Source organism: Triplophysa dalaica, chromosome 7, assembly GCF_015846415.1.
Source record: "Triplophysa dalaica isolate WHDGS20190420 chromosome 7, ASM1584641v1, whole genome shotgun sequence".
In the NCBI taxonomy this organism is placed as follows: Eukaryota; Metazoa; Chordata; class Actinopteri; order Cypriniformes; family Nemacheilidae; genus Triplophysa; species Triplophysa dalaica.
The window spans coordinates 15,287,842-15,306,305 of NC_079548.1; the positions used below are offsets into that span (position 1 = coordinate 15,287,842).

General features: G+C 36.7%; 1 protein-coding gene across 2 annotated transcripts in view; it reads right to left on the reverse strand.

Moving 5' to 3' along the window:
• Positions 1 to 18,464, reverse strand: part of srcin1a (SRC kinase signaling inhibitor 1a) — an 88,191-nt gene that overhangs the window by 47,742 nt on the left and 21,985 nt on the right. Inside the window, exons 1-2 of one of the 2 annotated variants that reach the window (XM_056753927.1) lie at positions 12,577 to 12,684; positions 1,733 to 1,762 (exon numbers count right to left, since the gene is read on the reverse strand). In XM_056753927.1, the coding sequence (XP_056609905.1) occupies positions 1,733 to 1,762; positions 12,577 to 12,604 (58 nt within the window). In that variant the 5' untranslated portion in view covers positions 12,605 to 12,684. Of the gene's footprint in view, positions 1 to 1,732; positions 1,763 to 12,576; positions 12,685 to 18,464 lie in introns of those variants that run through there. The other variant, XM_056753926.1, reaches the window with a different exon arrangement.

The following is an 18,464-nucleotide window of genomic DNA, read 5'->3' on the forward strand; positions in this document are numbered from 1 at the left end:
GAGGAAGAGAAGAAACTAAAAAAAAGGCATCGAGCTATAGATCAGAGAAAAGAATGGAGCCAAAATTTCTCTGTAGGATATTACATTTCGCTTTGCCTGTCATGTCGCCTTTGTCACCTAAAGTGCCTTTTCTTGCTTACCGAGAACACATGCTGGATCACAAACACACAAACCTCTCCATGCTTTGTCAAACATACACATGTGAAACATATGATTATTCAAGTTGTCAGAGAGTGTCATTGATAACAGATAACAACAGAAGTTAGGAGTGCTGGGCATCTATTTATTATTTGCTGGGGTCAGAGTTGGGCTCACAAGCTAGTGTAGTGATAAATCCTAGTCGTATGTACAGTTTTTCATTTAAATCATGCGTGACCTATACTATTTGATAATGACTATTTTTATGTTACACAGAAAAAAGGTTAAGAGTTTTATGGCTCTAGATCCACCGATGCACTTATGCGGCTGAAAACGTCAGGAGTTGCGTTGGTTACTATGATACGCTGAGCGTGAAAAAAATGCAGAGCGCCTGTATACTGTATGTGTTAGGTAAAGTTATCATTTTTCCAAAACTTCAAATAAAAATATTCTTTCTATTTGAAATTATTAGCATAAAATGAAAATGGGAGAAACAGGTCAAAATAAAAGAAAGCTCTGTATTTTTTCAAACCTCAAATACTGCCAAGAAAACAAGTTCATATTCACTTGAAAGCAATGTATTAAGGAAATGTTTAAAATTTGATTTCAAACTTTTTATCACAGTTTTCATGTGTCTTGTCATGTCAAATGAAAATTGTTTCCGCAGGTGTATGCATTAATATATGATCTATTTTTCATTTAATCTGATGATACAAATCTTGCCTTGACTTGAAAATCTGCTGTAGTCTTCATTCACATTGTGGGGTTTTACAATGTGGTTTCTGCGATAACTGATATCAAAACCATAATTATAGATATCACGTTAAAGTAGTCACACCTTCATATTGTAAACTGTTCAGCACACGTAAATGTTTCCCTTGAGAGTCACAATTGTTACAAACTCTTTTTCAGACTTCATACATTTGTATTTTAAACGTGTTTCATTGACCAAGTAAAGGACAAAACCTGGAATAAAATTAAAGATGAATTTGATTGATAGAATAATTGATTTCTTTAAAAAGATATTGTGATAGACAGTAGACACCATGATAACATCACTATCAAGAATTCTTTGGCCACGATAACCATGAAGAGAATATTTGATATTACAGCCACATTCATTGTATGGAAAAAAGCAGCTGGACACTGTGCTATAAATAAGTCATTTTGTGTTTAACTGAGGATAGAAAGTCATGCTCATTTTGCAACATGAGAAAACCTAATTTTAACGTTGAAGCTATTCCATTAAATAACAATTAAAATAACTAAATGATTATTTTCAAAATCTCAAAGAGCTCAAAAATCTGAGGGGCAAGTAACTTCTGACACGTGCACGTTGATGCACACACATCCTAAACTGCCTCAGAGTACCAGAAGAGAACTTGAATGCATTTTTAGATCTGATTCTCTTTGCAATCCCTCATTCTCTCTCTTACTTAAGCTAAACTTGTACATCACAACTGCGACATGACAACACAAAAACTCATTCATTGTGTCTGAGCAGTATGCAAGAGACAAGACCTTGACATACAATGACAATATCAGTGAAGGGCCAGCGAGTGGCTTTCTAAAATGAGGGGAGGGGTGCGGTTACCTTGCTTTGGAAAGCAGGCCCCAGCATTAGCTGAAAGAAAGCAAAACAAAACATCAGCCGGAGTTAATCATGCCAATCTTTCTCTCTTCCACTCACTTTATCTCTCTTACACACACATATGATAATAGGCTTTGGTGCTGCCAGCAAGAATTGATTCCCAAATCACCTCTCGCCTCTGTATTATGCAAAGGAATAAAGAACCTTGCACAATCAATATTACAAAAAATTGACACTGTTCATAAAACACAGAAAAGTTGACATTATTCTGGTGCGTAAATGTGTGTGTTTTGTAAACAGATCGTTACTGTAAACATCCCCATAATCTGAAATATAAAAAAGGTTCCTACAAACTCCCAAAAAATCTCCTGCCATATGTTTGTGAGTTTCACTGTCAGTTTCCATACAGCCCTTGAACACAAATACATGCATTAAAAATGAAATTTTTATCAACCATCCGAGCTACAGCGCATCAACTGTTTACGCGTCCCAAAATCCAACCTCTGACAGATTTTAACTTTCCAACCACTCATGGGTCAAACAGTTATAAAACGAATAAATAAACATCTTGGAATTTAATTTATATATGTGTGTGAATTTGTTTGTGTGTGGTGAGGTAAACAGAAAAGTTTCCACCCAATAACCTGGGCAGAAGATAGCAGGTCCGGATCATTTGTGTGGAGCAATTTTAGTAAAAACATATTCGTAGAGCTCCTGCAAATTTTAGCGGAATAAACTCTCTATCCAAGGTGATGGAAAACTCGACACAAACCCCGAGGCCAAATCACAGAAACCCAACAAAACTGCAACTGTGGATTACTATACAGCTGACAGCTGCAGGTCTCTGCACAGAAGTGAGCTATATATTTATTCATGTATGTGTTCCTGAACACTTTCTTGAGCCTTCTTTCTGGTTGGCAAACTTGAGGAGAATTGAGTTTAAAACTTCTAAATGTCACAGTGACCAGTGGAGACAGCATTTAGACAATGACCCAGACAGACCCTATGAGAAACATCATACTATTTTTTCAGTTCTGTTCACATCAACGGGATTTGAAAGACCCCTCAATGACTGTCACAAAGGTCTCTCCGCTGCCCCCTTCGCCCCCTTTCGGCGAGCTTAGGGCTAAAAACACGATTACCATCTAATGAATCATGCACATCTGATTAAAAGCGTTGAATGTGAAAGCATGTATTTTATGAAGCATAGCTGACACTTTAAACAAACACTAGGGCTGTGCTTCATAATAGACACCAACCGAGCTCCTGAGGAGCAGCTCAATTGAATGACCTTGCGGTTAATGTTGTTAGCATTGAATACTTTAATAGCGTACAATCTCTGGAGAAGCAGCATTACCTTTCTCAGAGATGCCCGATGAAGGGCAGACAGAACGGATACGGGCTTACCGTGATACAATCCAACTAAATAGTGTTGGCATTAGAAATGAGCAAAGGCAAGCTGGTAAAATTAAGTGATAGAATTTTGTCAGTTGTTGCATGTTGCATATTGCTTGATTTAAAAATAATCTGCAGTAATTTTACAGCTCTGTTCTCTAAAGCCCGAAAGTCTGAAATTTGCGTCCAAAATTTTCGCACGTTAAAAATTAAATCCCACCTCACGTTGTGTCAATCACTTTTACACACTGCCTCCGATATTATCGTAAAAAAATTTGTTTGATCTAGAATAGCAAGAATTAAAGCATGTTGATATGAAAACCTGTAGGAACTATATTTACATTGTGAGGGATACAAAACACACATTTTTGTTCAGAGCTGTACAAATACCCCATTGGTCTTATTAATGCAATATAACCAAACATCCACATTACAAGTAATAATTCAAAGATGACGACCATTGTTCATTCCCATGATTAAGCAAGCTTGGAGGATAACGTCTTTTTTAAGACATTGATTTGACATGTCCAGGGAAGCAGATTTCTTCAGCATACAGAGTTGACCCTTTTGTTGTGTTAAAGCAGGTTACTATGCAGGTGGAGAGAGAGAAAACACTCTAAGGACGAGCTCCTGGCTTCCATCCATCAGAGAAACTAAAGGTAGAATTATTCTGGCAGGCAAAATCAATGCAAAATAATGTGTTAGCAAGACCTTTTCAAAAAATCCCAGAGAACAAGGATATTTATAGCGAGCGAGAGAGGGAGAATGACAGCTAACAAATTAAACACTGTTAGGAATGTTTATCTTTGTAAAGGCAAAGTGTGAGCAATACACAATTTGAACAATGCTTTTGTGAAGTTGGCAAACAACGTTTGCTCATTTTGGAATTGAGGAATAGCTACTCTAAAAATATAAATAAATTCCTCATTTATTCACCCCCATGTTCATTTGTTCATGAAATATGTGCTTGTAATCATCATGGAGGTTTCTGACAGAATGTCATTCTAATGAAATTTGAATAGAACTACATAACTTTAGTGTCAGTTTTACATCACTACAAAAATAGTTTGCAGCCAAAAGATAAGTTCTTTTACAGTCTCTTAAATTTTTTTATTAAAAGCCACAAAGTCTTTAAAATTGTGGAAATGTTTAAAGCATTTTAGTGGCAATATCAACATAATAACTTTTCCTGACAGGTTTTTTAACGAGTTGCCAGATAGCACCACCATTTTTGGATCATCTTCACAAGGTTGATGGTCCCAAGAATATTATATTCTATGGTGTTTGACAAATTATAGAAGAGATGTGTCCTACAGTGGTAGCAACATTTTGTAAAAAAAAAATTATGCTATTTTATGATAAATATACTATAAATAATATTGACAGTTTTTTGCTATTTTACACCACAGGACACATGTACGGTATATCTTTGTCCTACCCATGCAATTTATCAGATGAGAGATCAGAGCCTCTATTTAAATAACAGAGAAAGTCAAAGACTTTATTCGGATCTGATTCAGAACAATGAAAACATAGACATTTCACTGCTTTTGGATCTGTAGAGAATATAAGAACACATTTTTTGTCAAAATTAGTTACAGCCGCTACGTCCTATCAAAACAGACATGATGCCCAACAGGTGGCCATGAAGTGAATACAGAAGACATGTGACATTTTGGATTGTGACCAGCACATTATTAAACACAAGCAAAATGAAAAGCTCTGAAATTTATAGTGAAACACAAACAAACTAGTAGGTTTAGCACCGTAAACCTACATGCTCTAATACCTTACTTCCCATTTCCCTCCTGGCCATTGCTTTACCCACAGTGATGCACACGCTGCCATTAGGGAGATGATCTGCCTTCTGCTGCCTGGGAGTCCATCAGGAGCATATGGAGGGAAGAGACAGGAGGAAGTGGAATAATGAATTATGAGGCAGCAGAAGAGAAAGACTGGGAATGAGTGAAAGTGAGCAAACATAATGCTGATGCATAGTGATAATGACAGGTCTAACACACACATTTACACATGATTACAAGTAAAAATCAAGTGTAAAAAAGCACACAAAAAAATAGATAGGCTACCAGAGGGAGGACGTTGATTCACAGAAAATGATTCATACTTGAATATCATCCATTTATTTTGACAATAATTTTTAGTTGAATTCACTGCTGAAATAACAGATTACAGGAGGTACTTTTTTAAGTATAACACACAAGGTGCACAAAATCCTAGTCAGCAGATGTTAAATACACACATGCTCCAAACGCAACACTGAACAAACAATTTATCCAAATGTATTGGAGACAGTCGAAGCTAATTTCTCAGTTTTATTATTCAGAAGCAAGTGCCTCCTGTATAGTGGCCTCTAGAGGTTAGCTGCAAAGTATTCATGTATGACAAGAAAGCAAACATGAATCCCATCAATTAGAATCTCACTGTTTGCTTTTCCTAACACAAAGAGACGTTGAATTATTATTTTGATTAAATAAATTAAATTATACTTATAGGCAAAACACATATTCACATGCCCCTAAGCAAAAATAATGAGCAATTCAGAATGAAGAGAATGTGTGTGTGATCAGTGTGAAAAGTGTTTTTTATTCGGTTTACTCACTGTCTTGTCATGTCAAACCTGTATGATTTTCTTTTGAAATAAATTTTTTTGATAACCGAAGCGCAGCAGTACCCATTCACTTATTGTATGGGCACAAAACCAATGCAAGTCAATCGGTAGCTACATTGTTTGGTTACCAACATTTCTTTTATATCTTATTTTGTGTTCTGCAGAAATAAAGTCATACAGGTTCAAAATTACAAGAGGGTGAGTAAATGATGAAAGAATTTTTTGGGTGAATGATCCTTTTATTATTTTAAGGTGTTAAATGACAAGGCTAAAAGGAATATTATCGCTTGTTTAAGATGTAATGTAATGTGTATATACGATTTAAGGTTCAAAAACGCTGTATTTTCCTCATACCGTGCTTGTTTGTATATCCTCTTCACTCCGTCTCTCTAAAACACGCAGAATGTTTAACAAAGCTCATCGATGTGAAAAGCGAGGTTTGCAATGATTGGCCAGTTAACCTAACACACAAAGAAACAAAATGCGCTACAAACACACGACAAACTCAACTCACGTTGGTCCAAAACAAAGTCTTTTACAATGAAAATATACGTACAGGCTGCAAATCTGAAGCACCAGACTGTCCTTGCGAAGTTGTTAAGGTTGGAATTGCCCCACTTTTTAACAAAAGCTTTCATGCACAGCCAGCCTTCATCTTTCTGAGGTTTATGAAGCAATCATCTGTGAAATGCGCTGCACACACTTGAATATTCAGACGTGTTGTTAATAAAATGTAACAAATCCTTTTTAGTTGGCAAACAAAGATGCTTTCTTTTCGCAACGAAACACACAGCGTCTCCATGAAATGGCTCCGACGGCGACGATATAATGAGTTTTACAAGTACGTCCACCATACTTGTGTATAGATTTGGACGGTCTTATTCATGCATGGGCAACTTATAACACGCCAAAGACACAGAAAAAACGCATTTGCGCCATACGACCCCTTTAACATCAGACCGATGATGTACTATGTACCTTAGTACACACATTTAATGCATTTTCCTGTCCTCTTTTAATAAACAGGACATATCATTGACTCTTTTTAAAAGGCTGATAGCTGATAGTGTGAAAAAATATTTTATTAACCAATACCGATTATTGGCTTATATATGCAGCATCTTTACTAAAAACTGAAAAAGCAAATTGGTCAATTGTATGATGTATATAAAATCTGTGTGCGACGAGGTGTTGATGGTCACATGTTGTAAAACAACTTCAATTATTAAATTACTGTATTTAACCTCTCTCTCTCTCTCTCTCTCTCTCTCTCTCTGTGTCTCTCTCTCTCTTTGTCTCTCTCTCTCATAGTGGCTACACATCAGAATGACAGAGAGAGGAGACCTTTTCTCACTGCTGTATAATTGCCATTACTGCCTAGGGGCCATCAAAATGACTGGGAACAACTCTTTCTCTAACAAGTCCATTATAGATGACTCACACAACCAGAAATGCACTAACTACACACATTACAGAAGCAGAGAAACAAGGCAGAAGCATATAGTCAACTCAATGCTGTGGCCTATCTCTCTATCTTAACAAAATTCAGATGTTTGGGAAGTGATCATTACTTAACACTGCCTTGAAAAATTCGATTAGACTTAAACAGTGTGATTGAGGTATAATCTGCTTCTGCCCTTGGTGTTCCCAATACGCGCACAATGAGTACACAACGCTACACAAATGCACACCCACTAGGCTTGGGACAGATTAACAGCTTGTTTGTTTCCCCTGGTGTTAATAACATGGTTTCTAATTAAACTAAACAAGAGATCGCCACCCCACCTCCTAATTTCAGATTGTCACTGTGGAGACTGTCATCTGTAAAAACAAGAATAAAACTCCTAAAGATGTGAAAAATGAACAGTATGTATACACATTTGATATGTGTTTATATAAATGTGTGTATTTCTAGTTAGAATTTTGGCCCGTGTGTGAATCAGTGCGTGTCTGTTCTCTAATATGCTTCTGGAAACCATCAGAGACATCATTAAAGAAGGCGAAGCACAGAGTGAGAAACTCTTCGTCATCTTCTCTCAGATCTGCTCGCTTCATAGAGCATCAGTCTAGCAGAACACTTTCACTGTCAAATACTTTCACATAACCGCCAACATCAGAGAAGAGCGGTAATGCGAATTCAAACATAACCTAACAAAACTCTAACTACAGTCAGTCAATGGGATATCTCCGGATTCATGTGTAACTTATTGTGTAAAATGTTGTTGGAAAGCTATCTAACTGACAAGCTTAGATTGTATCATGTTTCTGTCAATTGTTATTAATTTAAACACGTGTTACTGTGAATATTTTGTTACGAAAGATTGTGACAGTGTAACTTCTTTTGTACTCATGCACCCTCGTTCAACTGCACTCATACAATCAGATTGTCTACAATGAGAGGGATTTTGGATTTGAAAATAACACAATGCACCTTTAAGCCATAAACCTAGCATGGAAATGACTGGTCGATTTGTTGTGTGAAATAAGCATACAGCACACACTGAAATGCAAGCACAGTCAGTACATCACTTTCTTGAAATAGAAGAGAAAAATTTTTTTATCCTCAGCAATAATACCTTTATTTTTTTATGATTTCTGTATGTCCGATTATGTTTTTAAAATGTCATAAAATGGAGAGAAAAAGATTTTTGGTTATTTCTCACACACACACACACAAAAAATGTTGTCCTCCTCATTCAAGGTTTGACATCTCCAGTTATTCACAATACCTGTTATACAACTCAAATGAAATCATTACCAGCGATAAACATTTTTCTCCACATCTCTCTGTCCTTCTGACATGATGAAATAACAGGGTCTGCCAGGTCAGACGTGCCTGAGCTCTACACGTGCATCTCCTCTCATCTCCTTACCTCACAGCAAAGAAACACTAAACAGAATCAACCCATTTTCATGTTCTCTCAAGAAAGACAAGCAGTCCTGCTCTAAAAACGGTCCTGCCATGGGAACTATATTAGGTCTTTCATTAAAAATACTAGATTTTTATGAAACATGCCAAGTTGCCGATACAATTTAACATTTATTGCTTTTCCGTTCATTAAAGGATGGATTTGGCTGTAAACCAACTGAAATGAATAAGTCTAAGTGATGATGATTAGTCTATTCCATCATCAGATGCGAGGCGACACATTTAAGCGTGTTACGGGAGACTGGAGCTGTGTAATTGATGATGTCATAATGATGTATAAGTTGAGGATAAAGCCTGATTAGGCTTTTGACTGTGAAATTAAATTCAATGAGTAGCTAGAATTCATAACTAGACTATATGCATATCAACATGCTTTCACTGTACAACACACATTATTTTTCTCACACGTTAGGATTCACGTAGGCACATATGTAACAATTCAATTCTTACATAAATATTTAAGGTGAACCACTTTCCCGTAGGTTGCGGCCTTTGCGGGACATCAGAATATAAACTCGATCTTACCTTGCCATTTGTATGCATGCTGAGTGACAAAATCTTTGCACACGAATGCATCAGAATGATGCAAACTAGTTAAACGTGAACAAAACAACCTCAATCTAAATCTACTGACTTAGTCCATTAAACAACAAGCAGAACAGAAGGAGCTCAGGTAAGACTGAGTCACGTTGAAACTATAACAAACATAAGCAAACGAAATGAAAAGACGGCTGGAGTTGAGAAAGGATGATGCAAATCTTACATTGAGTGCAGAACGTGTGTGACCTCAGATTACATCTAATATCAAATTTCACAATGCACTAGCGCACCTGTACACAAAAGAACCCTTTTAATTGAACACAATCAGCACACGATGAGTAATGCATTCTGATGAAAAGCAAATATTAGTACGGGGGAAAAGCAAAGGGGAGGAACTCAAGTTGTTTGCTGAAAAATAGACTTGTTCGGTCACCACGACAACCCACAGAATTCTGAAAAACATTTCTCTGCCCTTTTCTTGCTCAAAGAAATACAAAGTAAGGCTTTTTATTAACTGTTATGAATTTCAGGCTTTAAGACAGAGGTAGACTAGTGTTTGATGTCTTTAAAACCGATTGTGGGTGGGAGGTATTGCCATGGTTAAGGATTCTTGGGTTTAATTCTAAGAAGAGACACAGCTTTAGGAATGATGTTTGTCAACTGTCTGCAAGTCATGTCCCGTATTTGCAGAGGAAAAGATGAGTCACTGATGTTTTTGTGTGATATAGTTTATCTTGGATGGGGGGTTTGTGCTCTACAGTGCTGCATTTGTTTCTGGAATGAAAATGTTTCCCTCGTTGATCTGCTTATATTGACTTTGGCTCAAAGACTCACAATGGATCATGTCAAAGTATTTTTAAGACGTGAATACATGTACAGTACACCGAATATTTAATGCACTTGTTTAATGCACTGCAAAAATGTAGAACAGAGGATGATAACACTAAAATCATATAAGTTGATTCAAAAGTTTCATTCTGAGGTCGGAATTTGAGGATTTGGAAAGGACAGAGCAATTTTAAGGGACACAAATTCAACTAGCTGTTGCCGATTTCTCTCGAGATCACCCCGTGAGACCACTGTAAATCCCATGCTTGTTGTCATTCTCTTTGGTTTCTTTTCTCTCTCCATCCCTAGTGTTAGCCTGTAGGGAGTGGTGCATCGAAGGATCGGGTGGGGCAGCCTCACAGATGGGCTGGTGGGTGGGTTTCCGTGGTTACAGGCGAGGAAGAAGAAGGAAGAGGAGCCATCTGGCAGTGGCTTGGTGAGATGACGTGTCAAGCCCTGCACTTACAACACCCACAATCCACATGGCAACATGCCTACTGCTCCACTAAATCTTACACAAACTACAAGTAATAACACAACAGGTACAGTACAGATCATTTCAACACCTGCACGACCAACTGTGAATAAATTATAACAACATGTGATATATGTTAGTAATTCTACTGTTTAATGAACTACATGTAATATCTACATGTAATATCTTAAAAATACAGGTAGTTTTGCTTATGCTAGGCAATTTATAAAAATGCAGGGTTATTTTCAACCTAGCATTGGATAAAAAAGGACAAACCCAACTATTGGGTTATAAGTTAACCTGTTAAATAGGAACTTTTTCTTGGTAAGTCATTAAAGTACTTGAGTATTTTATCTTTATCAATGTTTTTACTTCGGGGAATATTTGCTACATTTTAAAGCATCTATTATGTTTTTTGCTCCACTACACTTCATAAAACACATTTTTACTTATTTTTTACCTTTTTTTTGCCCTAAGTACATTCAAAATCTAATATCCTACTTTTACTCAAGTAAAAAAAAGTTAAGTATTAAAGTACTGTGACTTTTTTTAATGTAAACATTAACACGTATTTAACAATAGTATGCTATGCTTTATAATGTATGGAAGTATTTTTTCAAAAGTAAAAACATTCTTATGAAGTAAAACTTCTAAGTACCCAAGTACTTTACATCTCTGCTTTTTTGACCAACCATGCGTTGAACATAACCCAGTATTTTTGGTGTCATCAACAGTCATCAGTTGCTACTTTTGCCAAAGAATAACAAATTAACTTTTTTATTAACTTTTTGTCCGTGTTAAATGAACACCCACTACAGATCTAAGATCAGTCTTGGAGTCTGTCTTGGTTTTGGTAAAGTAGAATTTAACCAAGATTAACCAGCAAAAAACAAACAAACAAGTATAAATGGTCTGCTCTACATCTATAAGAAAGTAAGAATAAGAACTTTTAAAGGGAATAGAAGAGTAGAAGAAGAGATAAAACTGGGGCAAGAGAGAAACTGGTCCTGAGAGGAGGGCAGGAGGAAGTGTGAAACAAGGGAAGGAGGCATGAATTATGGGCAGCCCGAGCTGGAGGAATGGGGTGTGACAGACAGGCTTGAGGGATTTTGTGGAGCACTTGATGTCTTGTTAGTCTCAACCTTTCTGGCTCCGTGATTGGCTAAAAATATAATAACATAGCTCATGTTGAACAAGTTGTATTCTGGGATGTGGCACCGGATCATTTATCATCACATGGCCCCTAAAGAGCCAGACTTCGTTCTCTTTCCTTGCCCAGACCCAACAAAAGCCATGTGCGACCTTCTATGCTTTTTCTCTTGAAATCCAGCACAAAACTAAATACATGTTCTATTGTATTACACCTTAAAATGATTGTTTTAAGACATGAATGTAGTTTTCATAATTATTTATATCAAAGATTCACAGAATCTTGAAAAACAGGCTTGATCCATTTTACATGTACACATGGAGTATAAAGTATACCAGACATATCCTGCACTCCACAACACTACATCACTATCTCTCCCTCTCTCTTTCTCTCTCCCTCTCTCTCTCTTTCTCTCTCTCTCTTTACATTGTTCCTCCTTTTCTTGTGATCCTTTCTAAATTGTGTCTTTCCCTCAAGAGTGCATTTTTCTCTTGACTTTTCTTTCACATGCTCCCTCCAGCATTAATGCTACTTAAACATTTTTTCTCTAAATACACTAATTGGCGGAAGAGGAAACACTCTCTCTCTTTCTACAGACACAAGCACTTTGAGTTTCTTCCTCTACGCTTCAGTTGTGTAAAACAAGCTAAATGTACGTTGTTCTTATTGATTATATATTCACTCGTCAGCGAATTACCCTGAAGCATCTGCATCACACAACTCAGAACTAAAGAAGAGTACATCTACATCACTACACATAATCTCTATAAACAAAACAGAATCTACAACCTTTAAAGCAAAATAAAGTGAAAAACCTCACTGAGAGGAAAACATATCAAAGAGGAAAGTTCTGGGAATATCAAGTTTAAGATGAAAAACAAGTGAATAATTTTCATCCAACCTGGCTCCAGTTGTTCCTCATTTTTCATTACATTCCCTATCTCTTCTGTACAGCTTTAGCCCGCCATCATTCCATATACACCTCCAGGTTCAAAAATCACAAACCACAACATCGAGGATTGCTTAGGCATTGACAAACCTAACAGAGAGAGCGAGAGAGAGAGAGAGAGTAAATGAGTGAGCGAGCAAGCAAGAGAGAAAGAGAGTAAATGATTGAGCAAGCGAGCAAGAGAGAGAGAGATAGCTATAGCCCTATAGCAGGTTGGTTACAGATAGCTCTCTCTCTCTCTCTCTCTCTCTCTGTCTGTCTTTTTCTGTGTTCCTCTCTGTCCATCTCTCTTTCTCCTCATATCTCTGTCATTATTCACAGCTCACTGCATGGACAACAGAGTAGAAAAGAAAAAGCCATTACTAACCTAAAACAGCACCAGCATGTGTGTTGATAGTGCATGCGAAGCAAATTTTATGTGTGTGTGTGTGCGAGTATGAGCAGACGGAGGTGTTGTTTAGTCAGTGGGTGATGGAAAAAGTGGAATGTGTCACTGAGGCATCAATAATATCTAACCTGGCTACCTGACAGTCCCACTGAGAGAAAACACACACATGCACGCACAAACACACACACTTTGTTTATTTTTGCTACAGATATCCGCTGATTTTATCATGCCCATTATATTTTCTATCCCCTAACCCTCAAAAACAAAACAAAAAATGAATTTGCACGCCATTATTTAATGATATAAAGACAAACATAATTTGATCAATTGTTTAGATTTTTCATGGCAATTCATGACGTTACAGACGACATTTTTTCCTTCACAAGTTTAGCAAAACCTGTCATAATTATTGACAACACTCAAGTTAACTTGAAATTATCGCTGGCAATCGTGGGCTGGACTCTCTTGGCTTTAGCAGTAACCAATCAGCTTCTTCTCGCACTAAAGAACTGACAAGTCATTGTCCTGCTCTGATGTCATCCCATTAGTTTCCTCAGCAAACACAAAGCCACATCACAAAAGCCTATTGTTATCCATGGTGCCTAACAATGTATTTTTCTGGGATTCTCCTACACTTCCTTACTGTATGCATAAACTGTTAATTTAGTCGATTAGAATTGTTTACGTTCACAAAACATTTCTGTGCTTATTCAGAGAGAAATGTGGGAGGAAATCATTAAGTATGTCAATCCTCTTCCATGTTTGCGAGTGAGTGTGATAGATCAAACATTTTAGTAATAATAATAATAATAGTGTGCTGTTGGGAAGAGAGAAACCACTTCACCTGCTAGGTAGGCATCATGACCATGAGAATCACCAAGATTCTCTGCGCACCAACTTCATGTTCTTAAAATGCTAACACTTTTGAAAATATATGAAAGCTTTATCTTTATAAAACCATACAGAATCATGTTGTTAAAGGACCAGTTCACCTAAAAATTGTAATTCTGTCTTCATTTAGCCTACTAAACAGTTCTTGGACTTTATTGACTACCACAGTAGGAAAAAATGTTTATCAAATTCTTTGTTCTGCTGAAAATGAAATAAGATATTTTGAAGTTTCTAAGAAAGCAAACAGTTCTTTTGACAAGTATTGTAATTTCCCTAATACTATGGTAGTCAATGGTGGCCAAGAACAGGTTGGTCACAAGCATTCTTCCGAATATCTTTCTTTGTGTTCATAAGAGAAAAAGACATTCACTGTATACAGATTTAGAACAACTTGAGGGTGAGTAAATGATGACAGAATTAACATTTTTGGGTAAACTGTCCCTTTAAGCCTCCCTTCTTTGCAGCTTTAACATTAAGTTTATTTTGATTTCATAAAACTAAAGAAGATAACTTGTACATTTTGTTCTGTGAAACATGAGTGTGCAGACAGTTTTCTCTTCGGAGATGCTGACCCCTGCACCCCAGTGCTGTCATTTAATTGGTCGATTTCAGCACTTCTGTACCAAGAAACTCAATTTTAAGAATCATCATGAAATAAATTTCGGAAAATTCTTGAAGGCTTATTCCTGAAACGCATTTTACTATTTAACATTTTTGTGAAATCATGTATACCCTTTCCCGTTCTTTCTTCACACATATCATGTAATTTGAACTCATACACTCATAATATTGATGATTGATAACACAGTTATTATTTACTCTCTGTGTATCAGTGTTGTTTATTCGTGAGTTGTAATTAACTAGCTGTTAGTTTGGACTCACACTGTTTCAGTCATGAACTAATTAAAGAATCATCTGTTATTTCTGGTGACAGACAACAGACATCAGTTCTCAAAAACCACACTGGCAGGATGCACATAAATTACAGAAATTTACTCTCGCCACCCTCCGGCTTATACTCTTGATGTGTATCATTTAATGAATATTCAAAACTATTTTTTGCCCAAAAGCATGAGACACTGAAGCCAACAATCCCTTGAAACCCACTGTGAGAATTCTAGTTCCCTTAAGTCATATTCTTATGAGGAAAAAATAGATTTTTAGAGGTTTTTCATTAAAAAAATGCTAATGCATATACACACTTTTTTTAAGGACTATCTGAAATTACTCTCTCTTTCACTCCCACCGCCCTGATTAAAAACAGACGCATAATTACTTCTAAAGCGTTTAAAAAGAGCTGATTTATGTTCTTTTCCATCTCTCACACACATTCACAAAATCGTGTTTGTTTAGCTTTTATCAAAAGCAACCTGCAATACATTCAAGTCTTACTTTTAATCAGTATGTGTATATTTGGGGGTTCAAAACCACAATCTTTTTCCCTTTTGCTCTCTACCAGAGCTACAAGAACAGCTTTAAGATCTCTCACATACAAACACAACCACACACTCATCCAAACACACTGTAGCATCACAAACCATCAAACCAAGTGCTTTAAACATAATACAAATTTTTCAGCAAAACATTTCATAAAAAGAAGGACTCAAATGATAACACAGTATATATTTCAATATCAACACTTTTAGAATGCTGTTTGACACTTTGTTATAGTCAAGCTTTGTGCAACCATGTCCAGTGTTATTGTGTTCAACTGCACCTGTGGTTACACACCTGTGTGAAATCTCCTATTCATACATCCACTAAAATGATCTTCGGTCCAACTAACTAAAAGCACTTGCATAAATGTCTCTGAAAAATAGAAGTTTGTTGTAATGTAAAGGTTTACATGTCATTTGTTTGCAAATGGCACTTGGTTTAATGACATTTTTCATAGTGTGAATTGAGTGACTATAGAGCTGTTTCTGTATGTGAGAAAGACAAAATCTTCTTGGATAAGCTCTCAGAGCCTGATGACAAACTCACCGGACAACACTGTGAGACCTTGAACATGACCAGTTGGCCCAGACGTCTAAATCCCACAGAGTTGAATAATTAAAAGCTGCACAAGGCAAACTTTGCTCTGTTAAGGACATTTGAGCATTTCTGGGATATTACTACAGTGCAGTACTAGATAAGAAAAGATGCATTATAGTAAAATTGTGCTTCAGTCGCTTCAGTTAAAGTAAACAGTCACTCTTAAACTGTGTATGAACAGAACAGAGCTGTGTTTAGCATTCTAACAGAACTGAAACCATATTCTATGAACATGAACTAAAGAGAGTCTGAGTAAGCTGTTTGTGGGTGTATGTAATGTCTAAGCATATCTATAATTGGTAGCTAATATGTTAATGTATATAAGTGTCTGTATCTTCTGTACCTGCTGTAGGCATATCAGTAAACACTTATGTTTATGTGTTTGGCCTAAGCTTGAATACACAGATAAGCATAACGGTGAAGAATGAGGCCAGGCAGTAGACAGCTCCTTCAAGAAGAAAAGAGGATTGTGTTTTGGAGAATTGCTGTGCGTAAACAGTATGTAATTATCTAAAGCTGCCAGATGCCGGTGGTCATCAAATTTAACGGTCAAAAAGTTAGTTAACAAACTTTAAAAACTAATGTGAGTAGGACAGTATGGGTATGTGTCTTGCCTGAAACTGAAAGTCTTATTTATTCTCCGATGATTTATCTGTTCAGGATGTTTTTCAAGAATAATGTTTTGTGCCATGGTTTATGACAATATACGCACATATACTGTATAGTATACACACACACACACACATACATATGCATCGTGTCTCTAAAGGATAAAAATAACAAATTAAAGGAGTCAAATGACAAAAATTATTGTTTGTTTTAAATGTAATGAAATGTGTATATACGATTTAAGGTTAGAAAACGCTCTCTTTTCTTAACCCGACATGTTTGTATCTCCTCTTCAGCCCGCCTCTCTGAAACGTGTGGATTTTTAACAAAGCCAATCGCTTTGAAAAGCCAGTTGGGGTATGATTGGCCAGTTACCCAGTGCGTAATGATTGGTCGAATACTGCAAGCGTGTGACGGAAATTTAACGTCTCTTACCATAGCAATGGTACTTACAGTTCTGACTTGGGCCGACTTAGTCAACTTATACCACAAACTGACGTGGATTTGTAGGGGTGTGGTTACACGTGGCATTTCAGGCAGGTCTGGGTGAGCATCCGCTTTTAGATAGATTTCATCTTTTGTTCTGACACTTAAGTTTTTGCAATTTTACGTGTCTAATACATGCATGGGCAACTTATAAAACACCTAAGACATCGGTGTCTTTAAAGGGGAAAGTAACACATGGATATCTGTCATGCAATGCATCATTCACACATTCAAACACATTCACAAACACACGCATGCACACCCAAACAAACACACACATTCTGACAGCACAATAAGAGACACTGGAAATAGCCTGTTTAACCTGAAAGTTGCAAGTTCAAATATAGATAAAAACTCATAATTCCTATATTCTAACACTTTTCAACAATCTTGTCTATTGTGATGAAAGGTTTAAAAGTATGAAGTAACATCTTTGAATGCTCTAATATTGAGCTTGGAAATGTCAAGTCTATTTTTAGGAAACTGTGTGTGTGTGTGTGTGCGTGTGTGTGCATGTGTGTGTGTGTGTGTGTGTGTGCGTGTGTGTGCATGTGTGTGTGTGTGTCCCTGGTAAACCCTAGAGTGTGGAGACCACATGTCCCCTAGTAATACCAGTCATTTTTGAGGACATTTCTTGAAGAAAACAGCTTATAAATTTAGTTTATAACCTTTATTCAAATGTTTATTTGAAAATGTGAAATGCAGCAGATGATTAGGTTCAGGGGTAGTGAGAGGGTATAGTTTGTACAATATAAAGATTATTTCTCTACAGAAAGTGCATCCTTTTCTCATCTTCACACCTTTAAGTAAAATAATGGTGTAAATCCTCCCATAGGAGCACTTGACAATAGCTTCTCAAAGGAGTTCTATCAACAAACAATCTTTCTCTTTTCCTTTAGATTAGATTCCTAATTATATTAGTGTAATAACTCCCTGAACTTTTCTGCATGGCCTTTTTATTGTTGCTGAGAAGCCGAGCTAACTATTTTAACTAATCCTGGTTTGGCAACGTGTAAATGTGTTACATTGAGCAGCCGGATGCAGATAGTTTAGTGGAGTTTTTAGCATTAATGCACAGTAGTTGTCTTATTGAGAGGAGACTGTGAACAAGCTCTTGTTTGTGTGGATCTTTGGTTATTCAGCTCAACTATGTTGAGCTTTCTGGCTTAGTGTGTCAAGTGCTGCTCTGGGAGGATTTACACCATTCTTTTACTCAAAGCTGAGGTGTGAAGATGAAAAAAGGATGCACTTTGATAGACTGTTGTATTGCAGGTATATAGACATCAGGTCAACAAGTTTCATCTTGTGATCATTAGATACTTACTGTGTACACACTTAATGCATACTGTGAATATAAACACACAAAGTGGGTTTTCATGTTTAACAGGGACTTTCTATAGACAAATAACCTTCCGATCACTCTCGTGAAGCC